Source organism: Eublepharis macularius, chromosome 11 (assembly GCF_028583425.1).
Source record: "Eublepharis macularius isolate TG4126 chromosome 11, MPM_Emac_v1.0, whole genome shotgun sequence".
Taxonomy (NCBI): domain Eukaryota; kingdom Metazoa; phylum Chordata; class Lepidosauria; order Squamata; family Eublepharidae; genus Eublepharis; species Eublepharis macularius.
Window position 1 is genome coordinate 52,212,224 of NC_072800.1, and position 22,222 is coordinate 52,234,445.

Below are 22,222 nucleotides of genomic sequence, written 5' to 3' on the forward strand. Positions count from 1 at the left end.
CAAGAGTCTAAGTATAATTCAACAAGAATTAAAAAAAAACTATACCACAACAGCAAATGCAATGTTCAGGAAGGCTAGGAAGATCATTTTTCCATGACCTTGTACAGAACATGTGGCCAGTTACCGTTTCTGTTATATACAATCCATGATGATTACATGATAAAAAGGAAAAATAGCTTTTATTTATTTTTTTGTGGTTCCCTCGATGCATATTAGTCATAGTTTATGTCCTTAAACAATTTGGCTTAAAATCTTTCCAGACTTAAATTAAGCCAGACCACCCCACTTAAGTGCCTCAGTGAGAAACACTTAAAGAAAACAAGATCTCCATAGGGAGTAGTGTTGCAGTTGGCAATCTCTCCAAGGCATTGCATGTTTGCCATGGCCCTTTTCAACTTCAATGTCATTGTGCTATAAATATGCAATTCTATTTTTCCACCTGTCACAGGCTGTGTACCACTTAATCTTTGTATCGGTGGTAGAAAATGCATGTTATTTGGTTTCATCATGCACCTCATTTTCATTGTTTGCAGTATTCCAGAACTCAGTGTCTATAATTTATGAACTGCACAAGGCATATCTGAAATCTGGATCTCTATATGACATGTAGAATACTCTCTCTCTCTCTCACACACACACATACACACACACATACCCTTTCCAGAAAGCAACTGAATTTTGTTTAGGCTGCCCACTCTCCTAGATTTTTTTTTTTTTTGCAATTCAAGTAAATCCAACATAACTTAAATTCTTGGGAGCATGCAAAGATTAAGCTGAACAAATAATGGATACTGCTAAAAGAAAAAGAATAATAAAAGTAAAAGGAAAATGGTAAGCTTTACTGAGATTTAGCTGTTCCCACTGTAATCCCACTGTTCATTTGCAGTAAGATCAAAAAATAGCAGAGCGAAGTACCATGGATTTTTTTTTTCATTCTTGAGGAGTTTTTGTGCACTGGCATTTAAGTGGGAAGGGCTGCATAAATAAAGTTCTCTATCAAGACTTAATGTTGGTTCTCTTTCATAGCCTCTATATAATGTGACTGAGTTGGACAACTACAGAAGGACAAACTTGTTGGCAAATACTTGTCAAAATGCTACATAAGTACTGACAGATCAGTACAAGACTACGCAAGCAATCCCAAGCAGGTCTAAGTCGCACACTATTCAATGGGGCTTATTCCCAGGAAAGTGCCCTTAGAACTGCACTGATATGACTGAACCAAATAAGATAACCCATGGCATACAAAGATATTATTTACAGTAATATTCTTTCATGCAGAAGGCTTTGTGTGATAGTGAAACTTTTTAAATTGGTAGATGTGACTCTCCTGTTAATTACGTCAGGACTATTGGTTTAGGGCTGCATTTATACTTCTTCCCTCAAATGGATTTGTGTATCTGTTTCTTATATTCAGACATCACAAAAAAGTAATAATGTTTCAATACACGTATTTCTCAACTTCCAAATATTAAAATTTCATAAAGATAAATTTCATATGCCTCATCCAAAGGTTCTGGCCTACTAATGATAGTTTCTTTCTGCATTATTTTTTACTGGAGAAAGGTTTCACCATTAGTAGAACACAACCTTTGGATCTAACTTAAGACATTTAAAAGATCCCATTATTAAACAAAACAAATAATTACTTCAACAGAATTTGCACAATCACATGAATTAAGATGGAAGACAAAAATAATCACAATTTAACAAAATGGATCAAAGGCAGAAAGTATTTTATTTTTTTAGCCAAAGTATAATACTTTTGCATTAACTTAATGCTAAGTCATAGTTATTGCAGCTCTCATAGAAAAATAAACTATTTCCTGATATACTAAAGTGACAAATTAATAAATAAATTGAAATTAAAGTTAGTCATATACACTACAAAAATATACTTTAAATAAAACATGTAGTAAGCTTCTAGGGAAATTGGCAGTGACTTTTTCAAATGGTTTAAAAGATTATAATTAACAATGAGTATTTATATTCTCAACTGCTCTTTCTTTCCTAGAAAGATTCTACATATTAAATAAATCCGAAAACAAATGACTCATCCGCACAAATTTTTACAAAAAGGACAGTAAACATTAAATATGATAAAGGCAAAAACATCAGAAACCACTGCAAAATATACATTTCAAATTGGATCTATTTTTTTTCTGTTTTAAGTTATGTAGTTATATGCAAGAATGAAACTGATTATAACATGGTAAACAGAAGGAAAACCCAATTATTTGTAAGCAGAAATAATAGGCTGTACGACGTTCATAGTAACCTTTAAGTACTTTGTGACTATTATGTACCTTTTCCAGAAGTGTGCAAAGCAGAAAAGAAAGGAATTATTTCAGGAAGAGAGGTTTCCAGAGAACAATATACATTCTAATCTTCAAAGTGCTATGATTGTGTAGTTTGAGCATTTTAGCCACAGGGACACATTTCCATTATCTCCTAGGGTTGCCATCTCCCATTCCTAGAAATTTGGGGAGTAGTTCCTGGGGAGGGAGCTCAGTGGAGTTGCAGTACCATCGAATCCAACCTCTAAAGCTGCCATTTCCTCCAGGAGAATCGATCTTTGTAGTCTGCCTATCAGTTGTCATTCTAGGAAAACTCCAAGCCCCCTAGAAGCTGGTATCTCCGCAAAGAAATAATTTGGTTTGATCAAAAAATCCACAAATTACAACAGGCAGAGTTTCCACATATGGAAGTTCTTCCAAATCAAATCACAGCTACAGAGAGTTCCTTCTGTGCAGTCGATATGAGCATGGGACTTATAATACCACTCCATTGTTGAAGTAAGTGCTCCATGCACATCTGCACCTCCTGGGCCAGGGTCTTAAATTTTTAAAGAGATACTAGCCTGAATGTGTGAGTTGGCGGAGACTTTAAGTAAAGTCTTTTAATCTGAAAAGTGTACAGTTTCAGTGCCTAACCAGATGATATACTGGGAGTTCTGTGTCGGGAATAGACATGGACACGATCCAAAAAAAAATACCGATCAAGCTGTTTGTGGATCCACGCTGATGGCGAGTCCAGATCACCGATTCACTCCGATCAAGTCCCATTTCCGATCTGGAATCTGGGATCGGAGGGGTGCCCCCCCCCACACTTAGAGCAGATGGGGAAAAAAGTTTTTAACCCCTCAGGGAGGGGACTTTTCTCTCTCTCACACACACACGCACTTAGAGCAGAGGGGGGGAAGTTTTTAACCCGTCGTTTTCTCTCTCTCTCACACACACACACGCACTTAGAGCAGAGGGGAAAAAAGTTTTTAACACGTCCCTGCCTCTCCAAATAGAGAGAGACACCCCGTCAACAAGTTTTAGCCAGCTTTTAAAAAAAAGCAGGGATAGAATCCTCCATCCCACCAGATTTTAAAAGCAAGCAGCCAGTCTTCCAAAAGCATATTTTAAACAGGAAGAAAGTAAAACCAGGATCCACACGGATCCTCATGGATCCTATGGTTTTTTAAATAGGAAAAACACAAATGAAACATCAAATCACATACCAACTTCTTGCAAAAAGCAGGCACTGGGCTGAGAAGCCAGGAGGAGAGAGATATCTCTTTTCAGTTAACTCTTTCAGCACTAAATGAACTCAGGAGAGGAGTGCAAAAAAGTTTGATAGCTGCTCTCAAAGCAAGGGTTTTTTGAAAGAGTTAACACTGAGAAGTGCTTTTCCTCGCTAGGGGAAATATTATCAAGTTTCAAACAGAGCTCAGGCATTCCCCTGCCTCCGTTGCCAGTGGAACAGATTGTTGGCACCTGAATGTCTAACTTCCCAGTCCTATCACGATCGCCCCGGAGTCCCGACTGCTGGATCGTTTGCCGTGGAAGACAACGATCCACCAGGTCACGATTGAGAGATTGCTTGCTATTATCGTGGTTTTTTTTTTATCGTAATCCAGATCGTGCCCATCTCTAGTCGGGAACTCCCAGTCCTTTGAAAAGTCATCATGGATGTGGAGGCCTAATTTGGTTCAGGACCATAGTGTAAGAACAGGAGGTGTTAAGTCTTCCCCTGTGCCACTGCTTTCCCTATTGGGAAAACTTGTTTATTAACATCAGTATATGTAGTTTTCCCCAGCAGGGCAAATAAGGGCACCCTTCAGCCATTTTCAATTAAGGGAAAGGTATGGAGGCGAAGAATTAACCTGCCTCCTCTTGTGATCCCTTCCTGATCTGAATCAGGCCACTGCACATCTGGAAACTGACTTTAAGAAGCACTGGGACTCATGACACATCACATAAGAAGTGCCCTGCCAAAACAGAGCAGGGGCCCATCTAGCCCAGTATCTTGCTTCACACACTGGTCAACCAACAAGGCAGAGAGGATGAGGTCTTCCCCTGATGCTTCCTCTTAGCAGGTGTATTAAAAGGTTTTCTGCTTCTAGATGGGAGGTTCCTTTCAGTCATCACGGCTAGCAGGCATTGATGGACCTATGCCCTATGAAGCTGTCTGATTCACAGAACTCCCAGTGTATCATGGTTAGACCCTGAGTGGTACTCCATTTATATCAACTACATGATTGCCACCTAACTTTTCTGTACTAACACAGTATTTTGAAACAGATAAAAATCTGCTAGTCAAATGTCATGGAATGTTTACATACACAGTTTTAAATCCTGTACAAATAAATTCTAACCATTACAAAATTTTGGCTTTAAAAATCCAGTAGTAATCACATTTGTTTATTCCAGTCTCTTGTAAGAAAATGTTCTAGTAAATTTCAGAAATACTTCAAAACAAACAAGGTCAGCCCAATTAGTAGTAACTACAGAAGAAATCTACAAAATGTGTACACGTGTACAAATATTCTTGTAGCTTCTAGCACTCTCTGAAATACAGCTTGGTTCAGTTTTATCACATGATATGCTCATTCACATATAGTGGTCTTTGAAAACAAAGTGGGTCTCTCCCTACTGATGGCTGCATAGCAGCTGGGAAGAACCAAATCCCATGGCTGGCCTTTGAGAATCTACAACCCAATCCCAACTACGCTTATTTGTAAGTAGCCACAGATTTTAATGGGACTTGCTTCTGTAATAGTACGTTTAGGACAATAGCCTTACAGTGCCATCTTAAGAAGTTACACCTTTCTAAATCCATTGAAGTTGATGTACTTAGAAGGGTATAACTCTTCTTAGGATTGCACTGTTAGTGTCTTAGTTAGGCTGAATGTAAACCCACCTCTTTATTAGTGCAATACAGAACATAGAAATTCATCAGTGCTGGAGAAGGGATAGGAATCAGTAGAACAACCTTTTTTTGGTTGACTTTTTAGAGTAACCTGGGGGTTCATCTAGACCTACTCTCTTGTCCTTTGAACAGTTAGTACTGACAGGCAAAATGTCACTGTTTGTGTCAGTCATATTTTTCTTGACACTGTGTGCGAACCCCTGCCATAGATCAAGCCTGTGTTAGCTACCTTTAAAGTGAAATCAGTGCTTTTGTCACACCAGTATAGTTCAACATTTTATGCCAAAATCTTGTAAGTTACATTATGTTAAAGTGCTACAATGCTGAGTGGTGCTGTGAGCAGATATCAAGCCCACTTAGACCGGAATATTCCAAATGAGACTAGTTTGGTCCTCTTGGGTCTCAAACGGGGCTGAACTGCCTCCAGTCTAAACATCTCAGCTTAACTAGACTAACTGGTTAATCAGTAGTTAACACTCATGTGTCTTTCAAAATTGAGCAGCTTTGTTCAAGCCTAGCCATGATGTGCAACTAAGGCTTTTAGATCAGGTTTTTTCCCCCATTACAGTATTCATACCATAAAGTCCAAAGTGTCAGACAAGGGCCTTTCGAATAATCTCCTGGCCTGCAAAAACAAGGCTTTGAAGGAAGTGGTTTGTCTTCAGGAGCTGCATTTGAAAGTTTCATTTACTTGTAACTTCGTAGTGCTGCTGATGTTTATTTCTTCAGGCTTATCACGTCTGTAGGTTACGGTTTTTGTACAAACAGTAGGCAAGAACATTTTATCCTTGAAAGACAAGATATAAGTGGTGAGAAACCCCCACACAATGAACATTACCTTCAATGTTCAAGGGAAAAAAAGACATGAATCGTGATTCTCTGACAGTAGTTACCTTTTTTGTTGCAGGTCCTCTATAATCAGCTGAAGACCTGATTTTATTATTGCTCCACTGCAGCACTATTTGTCGGATTATAAGTACATTAAGCAACCCAAAAAGAAATGTAACTATAAAGATTATGAAAAAGATTCTACAGTGGCTTGGATCATTAGAGGTGCATTCTGCAAGAAGGAAGAAAACAAAAATACACATTACCTTAAAGCTCCAGGGAGCGATGCTATCATATTATTATCAGGAACTCCATTACTATTTGCAAGCTACTTTTATCTAAGCATTTTATCATGTTAAACACTGAATAAATGAAATCATATTCTGATATTTACAAAATGGCAACTAATTCTTATATAGAAAAAGTATCTCTAGTCACGGAAAATACATTCATGAGGAAGATCTGCAGCCTTTAATACCACCAAATACAGGGTATCTGTATTGAAAAGTTAGAAGTAAAAAAGCACCAAGATCAAAGTATAGTTTTGTTAACACTACAAACCCAAAAACTATGCACAAAAGGTGACTTGGCTGAGTTCACAGAAAATACCAATGGTAAAGATAAAAATTAGGACATATTCTCCGGATAAATGATTTTAGTGTTCCATCAAGCTTCTTTCGTCTGTCTGATAATAGACTTTAATATCTAGAAGCATCAGAATTCCATTTATGACTCTTTCAAAACATAAAAACTATAGAGATGTCTTTCAGTTAAATTTTCTCCCAGTGACGTTAAAAAAAACTCCAAAATCGCTGAGAGTTTGCCCTCCTCAAATCCTTAATTACACCATAGCTTCAACCAGGACATGAAATTATGACATTGGCTGTACTTTTCCATAAGATGTGGAGGTTCAGGTCTAATTTTAGAAAAGAGCACATGTGGATTCAAGATTCAATGACCATATGGTAACTCTGTGCTGTACAAGTTGCTCATTTTTGGGCAAAACTAGATAGGCCGAGACTAAAAATGTACTTTATATACAAGTGTGTGAAATGGTAGCTTAAAGAGCCCACTTAGATCAATAAAAGCTGCCATTTGGAGTGAGGAAAACAGTGGGGAGAAGTATCCCTGTGTCCACTTCTCCACATCAGATTGCCTCCATCAGAAAGGTCTTTTTCAGAAGTAAATGCACTACCAGACAATCATGCGCTGAGGACTATAGCCAGAATCAGGCATTTGAATGAACAAAGAATGTTGAAAGAATCCAAACCTAAGTTATCTGAACTAATTTGAAGGCCATCATGTAGCCAGTGTCAAAAGCAAACCTATCGTACATATTTTTCTGACCATTTGAATTCTGCAGCTACTCTCAAGCTAGTTGGAAAACCAAGAGGTTCTAGACAACCATAAGATTCAAGCCCAGTAGCTCAATAAAGATCCAGAACATTTTACAGAGTATAACCTATTGAGAGTCAAGCTCCCTTCCTCAGTAGGAATGGTGATCCCTGAGCCTTTATATCCCAGTCAGAAGGTAGGAGGGATGTTGCAAAGAAGCGGTTCAGGCTGTAACGGTACAATGCAAAATGTAATCAGTTTGATTAGAGTTGACTCTAGAGTTGACTCCCTTCTTTGCAACCACAGAAAATCTCACGGATCTTTAAGGTGCTACTGGACTCAAATCTTCCTCTCCTAACATGGCTACCCACCTGAAACTAGACAACCATAAGAACTGGACACCAGTTACTTATTTGTATTGCTCCTGCCCCACTTTGCCCCCATGTTCTCAAAGTAGCTAACAATAAAATTATAAATGCAGTAGCATCACGTAATAATAAAACCAGCAGCATAAAATGCAAATAGTGTAGCACAACAAAATTGTCTCCACAGCCTGTAATGAAAATCCAGTAGCATGGATCTGGGAAAGTTGCCTCAAGAGGGAATTTGACAGAATAGATGTCTCCTGCAGGTGCCACCCTGCACATGGGCAAAATCAACAGCAGCCTGTACACAGGCTTTCTCTGTGGTAGCCCCTACCCTGTGGAACGGCCTGCCTGAGGAAAGCCCCCACTCTCCTGGCTTTCCACAAATGACGCAAAACCAAATTATTCAAAAAGGCTTTTGTATTGTAGGGAGGGGATCCCAGATACTTCGCTAATGAGTTAAGGACCATAGACTTCACCACTATGTTGCCTTATGTACTACCTGTTTTCTTAAATATGTGCTCCTATGAGCTACTTGTGCTTCATGTGGTCTAATGTCAGCCCTAGAAATGCTTATGTTCTGTTTCAGCATATCTTCGACTCTGTATTGGATTCTTACTAATGCTATGTCTTGGTACAATTGTGTTTATTTACCCTATGGCATTATTTATGGAAATGTCCTTGAAATTAACTGTACTAATGTCACACTGTGTAATCCGCCTTGAGTCTCAGTGAAAAAGGCGGACTATAAATGACATAAATAAATAAATACACATTTTTATTCCACCTCTAGCATTCAAGGCCTTCCAAGTTCCTAGTGTGTAACTTCATATGGGAGTAATCACTTCCTTAATTTTTTAAAAAAGTGACAGTACATAACTGCATTGAAATGTTCATTCTGCTTTGTTTGTTCATGCCAGGTAACCTGGTATGAAATAGCCATATAAGGAGAAATGAAACAGATAGTAATAGTGGGCTTATAGAAATATTTCTTCCTGCGTTACTCTATCTGGCTTCATCAGTGGCAAATTAATTTCTCAAGGGCATGGAAATGCCCAGCCTAGCAATGCATGCCAATTATATTCCCTGTTCTTATTTGGGCTTCACTTTCCCCAGAAAGAGAGAAAAAAAGAGATTTGCCTTTTAATCCCTACATGGAAATATAAATACCAGTGAGAGCAAGAAATACCACCTATGAAAACAAAATCTATTTAAGCACTAGAACAATCTCTAGGAATTTATTTCATGTTTGACCCACGTCAAAACTGACCTGCTCTGAGTGAGGGGAGCTGCTGACATTGGTGCCAGAGTCCAGCAGGTGGGGCAGATTCTTTTAGGACTCGCCCGATTCTTATCCTGATGACAGGAAGGAGAATCGGGTGTAGGACTTCCTGGGTAGCAGTCTGCTGCCAAGATGGCCCTTAAATTCCTGACTGGATGGCGGGCCACAGAAACAGTCTTGCCCGAAGCCAAGAAAGAGCAAAAAGTGGAACAGAATATTTGGCTACAGGAAAGTCTCTGAGAGGCGGGGCCTGGCCACCTCCAGCTCCGTTCTTGGGGTTGGACTTTAAGAATGAGGCTGGGAAGGTGAAGGCAATAGGCTCCAGCCTCTTATGGTATGAGGTCTCTTTGCAAGAGGATGGAGATGAGGCCACAGGCATTGTGGGTGACAGACTGGGAAGCCAGCTGATGCAGACATACTGGAACTTACCTCCTGATGCTGGAAGGAGTAAAGCTGGGGGGAAGAGGAAAATGGGGGCACCTATTCTCCCCACTTCTGAGGCCATTTGGCAACAAAGAGCTTAGGTGCAAAGCTCTTTGGGGAGATGGGACTCTCCCACATTAACCAACACACTTCTTAGCAGCATTCCAGCAACACATGACTTTTCACCTGCTGACGAAGGTAGGACATATGTTCTAACCATGTGTGTTCCTGTGCCAAAAAGTATGCTTCATGCAATCTCAACAGGAGGGAATGAGGAACTCTTTTGTATCAAAACATAATCAGTTGACCTACCTGAAGATTTTTCAGTATAATGGACCCTGTAAGTGCATGAAGCTTTGCACTGGTCAAGAGTAATTTGAGAGGAATTAGAATGATGACAGGGCACACAATTCCTGTAAAGAAAAGTGAAACTGAATGGATTCTTGAAAGATCCTTCTTCCTTTGGACTACAAAGCTCTGCAACACTAAGCGAGAATCTCAGATGCTTTCAGTTCATATCTTCCTAGCAATAAAGATAACCCAGAGAACAACACAGCCTTTGTTCAAGGTTACTCAAGACAGGAGATGGTCTGGCATCACAACTAGCCACAAATTGGACTCTTACTAATCTCCTTGTTTCAATGCTTGCTGAGAGAAAAATGAATGGGACAGTGTCTGTATTAAAATTACATAAAAACTCAGCAGCAATGTGCTCTTCAGAATATAAAAGCAGCATAAAGGACATAAGTACTACTGCTTCAAAAATACCTTCCCGGGAGTAATCCCCAGTGAAAAAACCTGAATAGGAATTTGATCAGACCTACTTAGGATGTTCTCAGAAGACTTCTGCTCTAGAACAGGAATCAGCTGATTTAAAACTCAGGAGCCATTTCTAGCTCATGAAAGCATTGTCTCCTTTCTTATTGCCCTCTTTACATTTGAGAAAGTGTACAAACAGCTGATGAGAGTTCTTGGAACTGTCGAGAGGCATAGGAGCAGACAGTAAGACTTCATTTGTAGCTGTGTCAGAACTACAGTTACTTTTACTACCCATGAACGAATGAGTAGCTTGCTATTTATGTCAGCTTGCTATCTTGAAGAAACTGTTCCTTAGCCTACCTGGCAAGAGAGAGGTTACACCATATACTTTGCATTAAAAGATCTCACAATCAAAGTCAGTTACCTTCAGTTAAACGAAATACCTTTCTCTGCCTGATTCCTGGATAGCTATTAGAAGTCAGAATAGACAGTACTGAGCCAGATCAGTCAATGGTCTGACTTAATGTAAGATAGCTTTGTGTCTAATTAAGCAATATTCATTTGCTGAAGCACCAAATTGGAGAGACCATGACAACAGCTTCAACAAATGGAGGGGTGGGGTGGGGAGAAAGAGGGCAGGACTGAAAAGCAGTTAGCCCCACTGTATTGTACTAGTTAGCCAGGAACTGTTGAAGAGCTGTCCTATGAGTCCCAAGTGTAATGCCAATGACACTTGAAGGACAGCCCAGAGCAAGCCATACACTCAAAAGTGGTCTTTTCCCAAGAAGAAGACTATATCTTTAAACAACAGGATTTGAGTCAAGTTGCACCTTTCGAGACCAATGAGATTTTAGGGTATAAGGTTTCAAGAGTCAAAGCTCCCTTCTTCAGAGCTTTGTTTCTTGAAAGCTTATACCCTGAAAATCTTGTTGGTTTCTAAGGTGCCTCTGGATCAGATACTGCTGATCGACTAGATCCAGAGGAGTTGGCTGTGTTAGTCTGTAGTTGCAAACTAGTAAAAAGTCCAGTAGCTACTGGACTCTTGACTATTTTGCTGATCTACTGTAGACCAACATGGTTCGCCTTAAACAAGATGACTTGCCAGTTCTCAATATCCTCCCAGAACTACCAACCACTGGTGAGATGTCACATGCCGGAATCATAGGACTTAAAGGACCAAGGAAGAGGTTTCTGTGGAGAAGCTGCAGAAGTCTATATATGGCAAATTAAAAATGACAAGTTCAGCTTCCAAGTAACTTACCACTTTTCACTGCAGGTTGTCCTACAAGTAGGGCAGAATTCACACAAGTGACCAAAACTGCTGTAATCAGTGCACTGGCATTTCCCACACACACACATTCCTCTTCCACTGCAGATCTGGCCATCTGAGTTCAGGCAGTGTTTTCTTAAGGATGAAGAACACTGGCAACGGTCACCTTCCCAGCCATCAAAACATTTGCATTTGCTTAGTTCACATTCACCATTGCCTACAACAAGAGAGTGAGAGGGTGAGATGGCATGTCTACGCTACTCACTAGAAAAGGGCCTTAAGTTCATCTAGTTATTAAGTCCCAGGCTACGCACAGAATACAAAAGTCACTGTGCTCCAACACTCCTGGGCTAACATCCCTACCTCCCAACCATGGATTCACTAAGCTATCTGGGACAAGTTTACTTAGACTCAGTTTTTCATTTCCAAAACAGAAACCAATTTCATAGGCTGTTGTGGGAAAACAAGCTTGCTTACTGTAACTATTGCTCCTGGAGAGCAATCCACACACAAGAGAGGCTGCGCAGGAAGGCCACTTCGGAGGAAAGCAATGCCTAAAGTTTGAGCTGGAACTTTCCTATACTTGCCTGGCTGCAGCTGGAGATGCCCCAAACTACTTCACATCCTCCTCAGATCACAACTCACCAGCCAGATGTTACTCTGGGAGTGAATTCTAAAACAGGGAGGCAGGAAGGAGCCATGACTGGGGGGATAATTCTTTAAGAACAACAGTTAACAGTAATTAACAAACTTGTTTTTCTTCTGAGGGGTGTCACATGGGTGATTATCTTTCCTGGAAAAAAAGAAGCCAGTCTCTTTAGTGACTTTGATATGCACCATATGTATGTTTCTAGGCATCAGTATCTAGTAGTCCTTTGGATTTCCCACTGAGACCTACAGGGTGAGATGAGATCTTGTGAAGGACACTGTTGAAGGCTTTCCCATTGTTGGTAACATGCCAGAAAGCTCATCCATTATATGATTTTCTGGCACCACCTCAAGAGGTCAAATTAGCTGAGAAACTCCAAACATTATGGAGATTAAAACCTTCCTTTTCAGAAAAGCTTTTCCAAAACCAATTGTGGGTACTGCATGAAATAATTTTGACTGGAATTCTTTCTCTCTTTTTGCTCTGTGGCAACACCGTTATGTTTTTATAGATATGTTTTAAAAAGTTAATGCCTCTTTTTTAACATTGCATATTGCCAATAATTCTAAACCACTTTAAGAAGTAAATAAATAAAAAAAAATAAAAGAAGCAACTTTATCCAGTCTTGGTCTTTGAAACAGAATAGCCTGCAAAGAGAGGAACAGCTGAACTGGTAAATACAGAAGAGTTCTAGAGCTTACCAGCACACAGGACTCCAAGGTGATATGGGCAGGAAAAGTCATCCTTCTCACAGTATTTACCATATATCATGCCAAGTTTGGTTTTATGGCAAACACACTGCCCATCGATGCAGTCTCCCTGACCATTGCAGACTGGATGGTTCTTCTGCATCTTGCATCGCTCAGAAGATAATTCACTGCTGGAACTACAGATATTGCCCTTGCAGGCAGAACTGTCAGTATCCAGAGATGTCTCACTAGAACATATTCTTCTGTGCTTTATGCTGTCCTCACACTGACAAGCACATCTTGTGTATATATTAACCCTGGTCGATTCATTGAAGCCAATTGGTTTGAGCATCACATGTTTTCTTCCTCCAACTGTACCACATCTTTTCATGGCAATGGATATATTGAAGAGTACCTGTGACAACAATAAAGGACTTTCACTTACTATAATGTCAAAAGGAATCCTGCATCTCACTATGGCTTTGATAGACATAAAGAATACAGTATAGTTATTTTGAAGTGCTTTCAAAGCAACAAAGAGGGAAAAGCTCATCTGAACAGGGTCTTTTGTAGGTGCCAGCTTGTACATGGGCAAAATCAACAGCAGCCCATACACGAGCTTTCTCAGTGGTGGCCCCTACCCTATGGAACAGCCTGCCTGAGGAGGTCAGGAGAGCCCCCACTCACCTGGCTTTCTGCAAACGATGCAAAACTGAATTATTCAAAAAGGCTTTTTTCTCAGCTAGGAGAGCAGTATTGTAGGGAGGGGGTCTCAGATGTTTCACTAATGGGTCAGGAACCATAGATTTCACCATTATGTTGCCTTACATATTATCTGTTGCTTTAAATATGTACTCCTATATACTACCTGTGCTTCACATTGTTTAATGTAAGTCTTAGAATTGATTATGTTCTGTTTCAGCAATTCTTCAACCCCATATTGGATCCTTGCTAATGCTATGTCTTTGTAAACTTGTATTCATTTACCCTATGGCATTGTTTATGGAAATGTCCTTGACACTGTATGGAAATGCCTGCCCTTGTCCTTGCTACCAATTGTACTAATTTCACACTATGTAATCCACCTTGAGTCTCAGTGAGAAAGGCGGAATACAAATGACATAAATAAATTTTTAAAATCTGTAATCTTGTTTTTGGCCACTGAGGCATGAATAAGAATAAATGATCATAATTAATTCTAATTTAAAACATACAAATGCTAACTAAACAAGACACCTTTTCCAAGCAATGTTTTTCCTCTACTGATAATTTGAATATAGGAAAAGTATGTACAACATTTATATCCTGACACATGTGGAGATTGCACATATCTATTTTGCCAGGTACATCAGGAAGCTTATGGTACAACCCTATGTAGAGTTACATCCTTGTATATCCATTGAAGTCAATGGGCTTAGAAGAGTGTAACTCTGTTTGAATTTCTTTTCTTTTTTTTAATAAAAATTTTATTGAATGGGTTAAACATACATCTCATTAAAACCTACAATTTCATTACCCTTTAAATGCATGTATATGCCCCCTTCCCTTCCCCTCCCCCTTTTCCCCTTTTGACTTCCAACAGCACTAAAACCCCTTTATTTCTTATCATTACCTCTATTCACAATATAATCCCTATTACCAAAGGTAAAGTTCATATTCATTCTCCACAACTCTCAATAGTTCTCTAAAATCCACAGTTGTCCTTTCACGTCCCATTTATTTTCCAAATAATTTTTAAATTTTCTCCAGTCACTTAGAAATTCGTTTGGATTCTGGTCTCTTAATTTCCTTGTCATTTTGTCCATCTCCACCATATATAACAGCTTTTGAATCCATTCCTCCACTTCTGGTATGTCTTCTTGCTTCCAGTATTGTGCATACAATATTCTTGCTGCAATAGTCATATAATATAACAGTGTCCTGTCCCCCATATTTACTTCTTGCATGTTTAATCCTAGCAACAACATTTCAGGGTAACTCTGTTTGAATTTCTAGTTTGGAATGCATTCTAATGCCCCAGTCCAATGATCCATTGCAGGCTCATGGTTGTGATGTGCACATGAACTCCATATGGGCTCCCCTTTCTGTTTTATCAGAGGAACACATGTGCACAAAGAACATACTAATGGAGATGCTAGGATTTATTTTCTCCCTCTCTCATAATACTGGTGCTCTGAGCATCTAATGAAATGGTTGGGGAATAGGTTCAGGATAGATGAAAGCAAATACTGCCTTAGTTATCATGCAATTAAACTGTGGAATTCACTGCCAGGGGAGATAATGATGGCCACGAGCACAGATAGCTTTAAAAGGGGGTTAGACAGATTCATGGAGGAGGGGTCCATAAATGGTTAGCCATGGTGATTGAAGGGAGCCAAGAGAGGGGGCACTGAACATCTCAATACTAGTGTGGGAAGGCAGCAGCAGGGGAAGGCCTTGGCCTCTGTGCCATTTCTGTTGACCCTTCATGGTAACAATGGGGGGGGGAGGTCACTCTGTGATACAGTGAGATGGACCACTGGTCTGAATTTGCAGGATCTTCTTATGTTCTTATCATGCACCTGGAAGTATTCATGGAGGACTGGACGTACAAAAATAAAACTAAATCATGTTAGAACAAAGATGATGGCTCTGAAGACCATAAAAACAGGCCGAATGGTGACTTAAAATAGAAGTTTCATCTGTGGATGTCTAAAATAACTGTGTATCCTTTACACTTGCTACTCAAATGATTCAACTGATCAGACATCAGATTTAAAATGTGAGTGGCCACAACATCTTGGCTCAGAGAATACTGGGAGTTTTTAAAAAAATCTAGATAAATCTGAGCTTGGCTTGAACATTGTTATCTGAGAATAGAAATGCTTATTCTTGGTCTGAATTTAAAATAAAGCTCGGCAGAAATCAATGAACAATATGGAGTGCCTGTGGCCCAAAGAACTTTACTTTCAATCCATACAAAGACCCTCTTTATAAGCTGAAAAGAAGTTGTAACAACATTGAAAAAATTCATTCACTTAGGGAACAAAAGAATGTTCATACTTCAGTTGTGGATTTCACATTTTTGCATCCCTCAAAGCCTGTTTTTCTACTTCCATCAGGACAGATTGCAGTAACGTTGACATGTATATCTTGGATTGTGTTATCCACTTGAATTCTGACTTCAGAGAGCAGCTTCTGAAACAAAAACAGAAAGAATTCTATCACATTGCTACATTTTAGTATCCCATAAGAATTAGCATGTCTGACTCAGTGGATTTAACCAAAATGAAAAAAGAGCCTTATCTGAGTCCACCAATAAAGGGATGAATTGTTTTCTCTATAAAGACTCCATTATATATCATCCAGCCACAGTTGGGGGAAATAGTTATTCTGTAAGAGGATAGCAATGTCTGTGTTTTCAGTTACACTGTTGTGAGATGAAGCATGTATGACAATAGAAAATTCTATTCAGATAATCCCAATTCACCTCTTAATGAAGAACCACATGCATAAGAAGCCTTCATGAACTTTCTGTTATCAAAAAATACTGCAGGGGCCCAGACAGTACCTTCCTGTAATAAGAGAACTTTCAGTGTCCACTTACCCCTGCGGGAGTCTTACTCTCTAGTTCTTGCTATGGAGTGCAAGTTTTTCCTTCCTAATTCCATCTGTTTTTCCTTCCTTGCTTCCTTTGGTTGTAGCTACTTCCCCCTGCTCTGACTGCCACCTCAGAACAGGAGCCAATAACATAGAGAACAGAATGGAACATAGTTATATTGGTGACTTCCATGCTCCCTCTAGGGCTTCCATGTCTGAGTGGCCAGCTGCAATTCTTTTCTTGGTGGGAGCATAGAGTGTCTATGACAATAGAAAACTCTGTTCTAGTCATAGCAGGATTTGAGTCCAGTGGCACCTTAGAGACTAACAAGATTTTCAGAGCATAAGCTTACAAGAATCAGAGCTCCCTTTTTCAGACATGAGTAGGAATGGAGATCCCTGAGCCTTTATATCCCAACCAAAGGAGGGCATCAGGATGTAAAGGTCAATGCAGCTTGATTAGAGAAGAAATTAGCATTCATAGTGATATAAGAATCCCAAGTCTTTGTTCAACCTCGGGCACCCATTGTTCTGAATTTGTGAATAAACTCCATTTCAGCAATCTCACGTTGTAATCTGCCCTTGAAGTTTCTCTGTTTGAGGACAGCGACATTTAGGTCAGCAATAGAATGTCCTGGAAGATTAAAATGTTCTCCCACTGATTTTTTAAAGTTGTGATTTCTAATATAAATATGTTATAAATATCTAACACTGCAGCCTCACCATTGATGTAATGCCGACTGTTGTTATTCTACACATATTCCTAAAGCTATGGCAAAAGCTTATATTACACCATTCATTAAAATCTGCTTCAGAGATACAACTGGCTACGTGCCCTCATTCACTGAGAAGAAACGGGTAGCCATGTGAGACAGAGCCTTTTCAATGGTTGCACCTCAGCTATGGAAAAGCCTCCCTAGTGTAGTGGTTATACTGTCAGACTAGAGTCATGGGTGGGTCACTTCTGGGTGATCATTGTGTGACATCACAGCCCTCTCCAGGCTCTGTCCCTGAACATTCCCACAGGATTTGTGGCTATGGGGCTGGCAACCCTACTGCTCCTGCTTTCCTTGTTTTATCATGATTTGATGGATTGTTGTCCCGGGTTTTGTTTTTCTTTGGTGTGTTTTCACTTGTATACTAAAAACCTTAAATAAAAAATCCATAGTTCTAATTAGAAATAGTGGGGAAAAAATAATAGTGGGATATCAGACAACACTCAAAAACCAGTGGGAGAACATTTAATTCTTCCAAATTCAGAACAATGGACTCACCTGGGGCTGAACAGAGACTTTGTTTTTGTCTCACTACAGACGCTAATTTCTGCTCTAATCAAACCACATTGTACCTTTATATCCTTCCTGATACTCTCCCTTGTAACACCCCACCCACCTTTGGCTGGGATATAAAGATTCAGGGATCTCCATTCCTACTCATGTCTAAAGAAGCGAGCTCTGACTCTTGAAAGCTCATACCCTGAAAATTGTATTGGTTTCTAAGGTGCCACTGGACTCAAATCTTGCTGTTCTATTGCAGACCAACAGGGCTACCCACCTATTTTAATCATATTTCACTATTTAATCACTATATGTTTATTTAAAACTTTTACTAGCTGCCTTTCTACCTTGCAGGAACTAATGGCAGCTTACCATTATAAATAAAAGAATCATAAAATGAATAAAAACAATGTTTAAAAGCACAGTTTAAGACTTGTCAATAAACATATAAACAAAATTAATTAAAAGCAGTCCTAAATAAAAAATGTCTTCAGCTGCCTCATGAAGATTGTCAGTGAGGGATCTAGGCACACTTCCCTGGGGATGCTGTTCCATAATTTTAGGACTGCTGTCAATAAGGCCCTCTCTGTTAACCGACCAATTGAGCTTCTTTGGGGCTGTCAGGAGGACATCTCCTCATGATCTTACTTCCTGGGCAGGAACATACAGGAGAAAACAGTCCTTCAGATATCCCAGTCCCAAGCCATTTGGGGCTTTAAAGGCCAAAAACAACACTTTGAATTGTGCTCAGGAGAAGATTCGTAACTAGCAGAATTGCTGTAATATCGGGGTTGCATGCTCCTAATAGCTGGCCCCAACCAGCAGTCTAGCCATAGCATTCTGCACTAGTTATACCTTCCTAGGGCTCTTCAAGGGTAGCCCCAATTACAGTACGTTGCAGTAGTCCAGTCCAGATGTAACATGATTTATTGTGGCTTGGTTTGTCTGAGCTAGGAACGGGTGTAGCTGATGCACCAACCAAAGCTGGGGAAAAGCCTCTGAACCACTGCAGCCACCTAGTTCTTTAATGAAGGACCATGTGTATTTTAATTCAAATATTATGGTTCCAGTCAATCTTTTCCCTCCCTGAAATGATGTGCTAATATCTAAAAGGAGAGATTTTAAAAAATTGGGGAACAAAAATGTAAGTTTCCATATGCAATAAGAATAGGCCTGTTACTGTATAATTATTTCGAATGTGTTGATTGTCTCAGTACACTAAATTTATGTTTTCAATGTCTAGTTCAAGGCAGAATACAGGGGAAAGTCATCAAATTTAATAAAAATGGTGTGTGTGGGTATCTTTTTTGGCTAGTTTATATTTTTATTCTATCATAAGCAAATGTGCATCAGAATCTGTGTCCTCATTCCTCTACAAGAGATTTCTGAGCTTCTGTCTGGACATTTTGCTATATTATACATGACCTTGGAGTCTTTTTGCATATTCACTTTAATACTGATGTTGGGAAAGCAACTAGTAAAGAGATGAAAGTATCTTTACAATTGTAAAATCTTCAGAAACAAATACCTCATAAGCTTCTACCACCAAATCACTGAGATTTGCTGCTTGTGATTCTATCTGGCTTGCAGTAGCACCAGGCAGCAGAGGCAAAAGGTCCTGTGAAAGAGAAATGTACCCAAGGTTATGATGCCAATTTAATCATTGCCTTCTTTAAGCCACAATTAGATGCTTAAAATACCTTATACCAGTGAAACTGGCTCCCTTGGACTGCAAATATTACATTAATGTTGTTGTCTATGAGCTTTTCAGAAAGTTGACCAAGTGATGGATGCTCCTGTGAAAAAACAGAACAGAAATGGGGACAAATAATGCAACTGTTTTCACCTTCAGGGCATTCCATGGACTAAAACAAACAGGAAACCTAATCTATGTGGTAAAATCTCTAATTGCTTGTACCAGACCAGCGGGCGGGGGGGCGGGGGTTAGGACAAATAGTGTTAACTGCAAGTATTGCTTGATAACTTAAAACAGTGTGAAACAGCCAGCATACAGTCACAGAACAGGGGAGAAAAGGTTCATGAAAAACTAAAGAAAACAAAATACCGTAACAGTATTTGTACTAAATTATAAGCAGAATCCAATTGGTTATGAGGAGTAAGACCAAGCTAGATACACAAGATTAAAAACAATATTGCAAAATTCCACAGAAAAGCTGAAAGTCAACTACGATCTAATTGAAAAGGCTGGACTTTGATTTAACTTCAAAAGGCTGGATTTCAAACTACAACTTCAAAAGGTCAATGAATCTCAACTGTAATAACACTGACGATGCCGAAAAATGATTCAGCCTAGAATTTCAACAGAGTTCTCTGGACTATCACTGTTTTGGTTATTTTTCATGGTCCTCTCTGCATTGTGTAGTTTATTTGTGAGGTCCATTCTCCCCCCTAATGCATGCTATAAGTTAAACCACTGATAGTTGCCTGTCATGTCAGACAGAGGCCATTAAATGGCAGCTGAGCTCAGAGGTGCTTGGCTTATTGATCCTGGCAGTCTGGGCCAATTCACACATTATGGGGCAGGAAATATCACCTCCTTGCATTGTATGCTTCTTTGATATATTCAGTTAAAGACATGATTTGTCAAGTGCGTGCATCAAATTTTTAATGGCACAGGCATACCTCAAGGGTGATGTGGCCATGAGCTGTCGACTGGAGCCTACTGTTCCAGTCTGCACCACTATGCATTGAAAAGATTTACATGAGGATGCAAAATGCACAGGAAAAAGGAGGTACTAGAAGCTGCTACTCCTGGTGGCAGGGATGGAAATGGCTCAGACACACCACACCTCCTTCCCCTTGTCATGCTCTTTTCTGCTTACCTATGTGTTTCATGCCACAAAATAATGCTGTATCTGGACCAGGTAAGAGAACAGGATCAATGGGTGGGTCCAACCACCCTTCAAAAAGCCTTCCTCCAGCATGAGTTGCTGTTCCTCCAACAGAAAATGCTCCCTTCAACCAGCATTGTGCAGTAGAGGACTGACGTAGCACAGTGGTTAAGTAGTTCAGCTATGAATCAACACTCTACTGGTTCAAATCCCACTACTACCTTGAGCTCTGTAGGTGGCCTTACCTAAGTTGCCCCGCAACTTAACTACAGTGGTCCAGGCAATGGTCACCTCTACGTTAGACTACTGTAACGCACTCTATGCAGGGCTTCCCCTGAACTTGATCCAGCAGTTACAGGTGGTGCAGAATTCGGCAGCGCGTGTTACAGGTACGCCGATGCTTGAGCATATAACTCCAGCACTGTGTCAGCTGCACTGGTTAATGGTGGAGTACCGAATCAGGTTCAAGGTTCTGGTACTAACCTATAAAGCCCTATGCAGACTGGGACTGGCGTATCTGCAGGACCGCCTCTCCCCATATGAACCCCAGAGAACTCTTCACTCCAGTGAGAAACATCTCCTAAAGGTCCCTGGCCCCAGGGAGGCCGGCTTGGTATCAACTACGTCCAGGGCCTTTTCGGTCCTGGCCCCAGCCTGGTGGAATGCTCTGTCTAATGAGACCAGGGCCTGGCAGGATTTGTTATCTTTCTGCTGGGTCTGAAAGACAGAGCTGTTCCGCCAGGCATACAGGCGGTACCAGGTGGAGCCCCTGTGGCTGGTTGCTTATAGAATATGCCCTCCCTACCAGCAGTACCCCCATCTAGTAATTTTTCTTATTGCTAAGATGCTCTGTAGATGCTTTGTAGATAGTTAAGGATTGGTCGGTTGGACTCAGTGCTGCTATGTACATGTATATATATGTATTTTAACTGCGTAATTTTGGAAGTTCTATGGCCTTTAATGGCTTTTAACCTATAATAATTGTTTTATGTATTTTAATGTGTCTGTTGGTTGTAATCCGCCCTGAGCCTGCTGGTGTGGGGAGGGCGGAACATAAATCAAATATATATAATTAAATAAATAAATAAATAAATAAATAAGCCACTCCTCTCAGCCCTAGATCCCCAGCTGTATTGTGGGCATAACTTGTGCTAACTTGTTCACTGCTCTGGGTGAGGAACTAATCTGTCTAGAAGAGTGGTATATAAGCTCAGTTTATAATGATGATGATGATGATGATGATGAAAATTCATTTAATATATAACTTGAGAAACTTTGGGGTACATAACTGGTTTATCCCATTCTCTCCCAGGTGAGCTCAGCTTTGTTCTTTGTACATACAAGGAAACCCTGTCAGGATTACTTAAATCCAGAGGCAGCCTTTCCTGCACCCAGTTAATTGTGATAGGATATAACCTAAGTACAGAAGGCCATGCCTCAGCAGGGGGAGGGGAGAAAGGAGGAGAAGCAATGGACATCTGGCCAGCATTAATTAGGGCATGTAAATGCTATTTTCCTTTTAGCAAAATCTAAGAGGGCAGAAACAAGTTCCCAGAACATATTGGCTTACAACCACCAGGCAGATTTTTGTTAATACAAATTAGTACAATTAGCATACCACAGAGTTTACTTTGGAACACAGTTTGGTAACAATTTGTTGCTGTTAATGGTTTAATGTTGCTTCAGTTTCAAAGCTTCGCCCACTGTCCACAGAT

The 22,222-nt window shown here is 40.0% G+C and overlaps 1 protein-coding gene across 1 annotated transcript in view; it reads right to left on the bottom strand.

The window, feature by feature from the left end:
* Window positions 1–1,719: 1,719 nt before the first annotated feature.
* The window catches only part of ITGB8 (integrin subunit beta 8), a 63,773-nt gene continuing 43,270 nt past the window's right edge, over window positions 1,720–22,222 (bottom strand). Inside the window, exons 7-14 of the mRNA XM_054991970.1 lie at window positions 19,356–19,451; window positions 19,184–19,273; window positions 15,842–15,976; window positions 12,812–13,214; window positions 11,453–11,678; window positions 9,745–9,845; window positions 6,093–6,259; window positions 1,720–5,986 (exon numbers count right to left, since the gene is read on the bottom strand). Coding sequence (XP_054847945.1) covers window positions 5,861–5,986; window positions 6,093–6,259; window positions 9,745–9,845; window positions 11,453–11,678; window positions 12,812–13,214; window positions 15,842–15,976; window positions 19,184–19,273; window positions 19,356–19,451 — 1,344 coding nt within the window. The 3' untranslated portion in view covers window positions 1,720–5,860. The remainder of the gene's footprint in view (window positions 5,987–6,092; window positions 6,260–9,744; window positions 9,846–11,452; window positions 11,679–12,811; window positions 13,215–15,841; window positions 15,977–19,183; window positions 19,274–19,355; window positions 19,452–22,222) is intronic.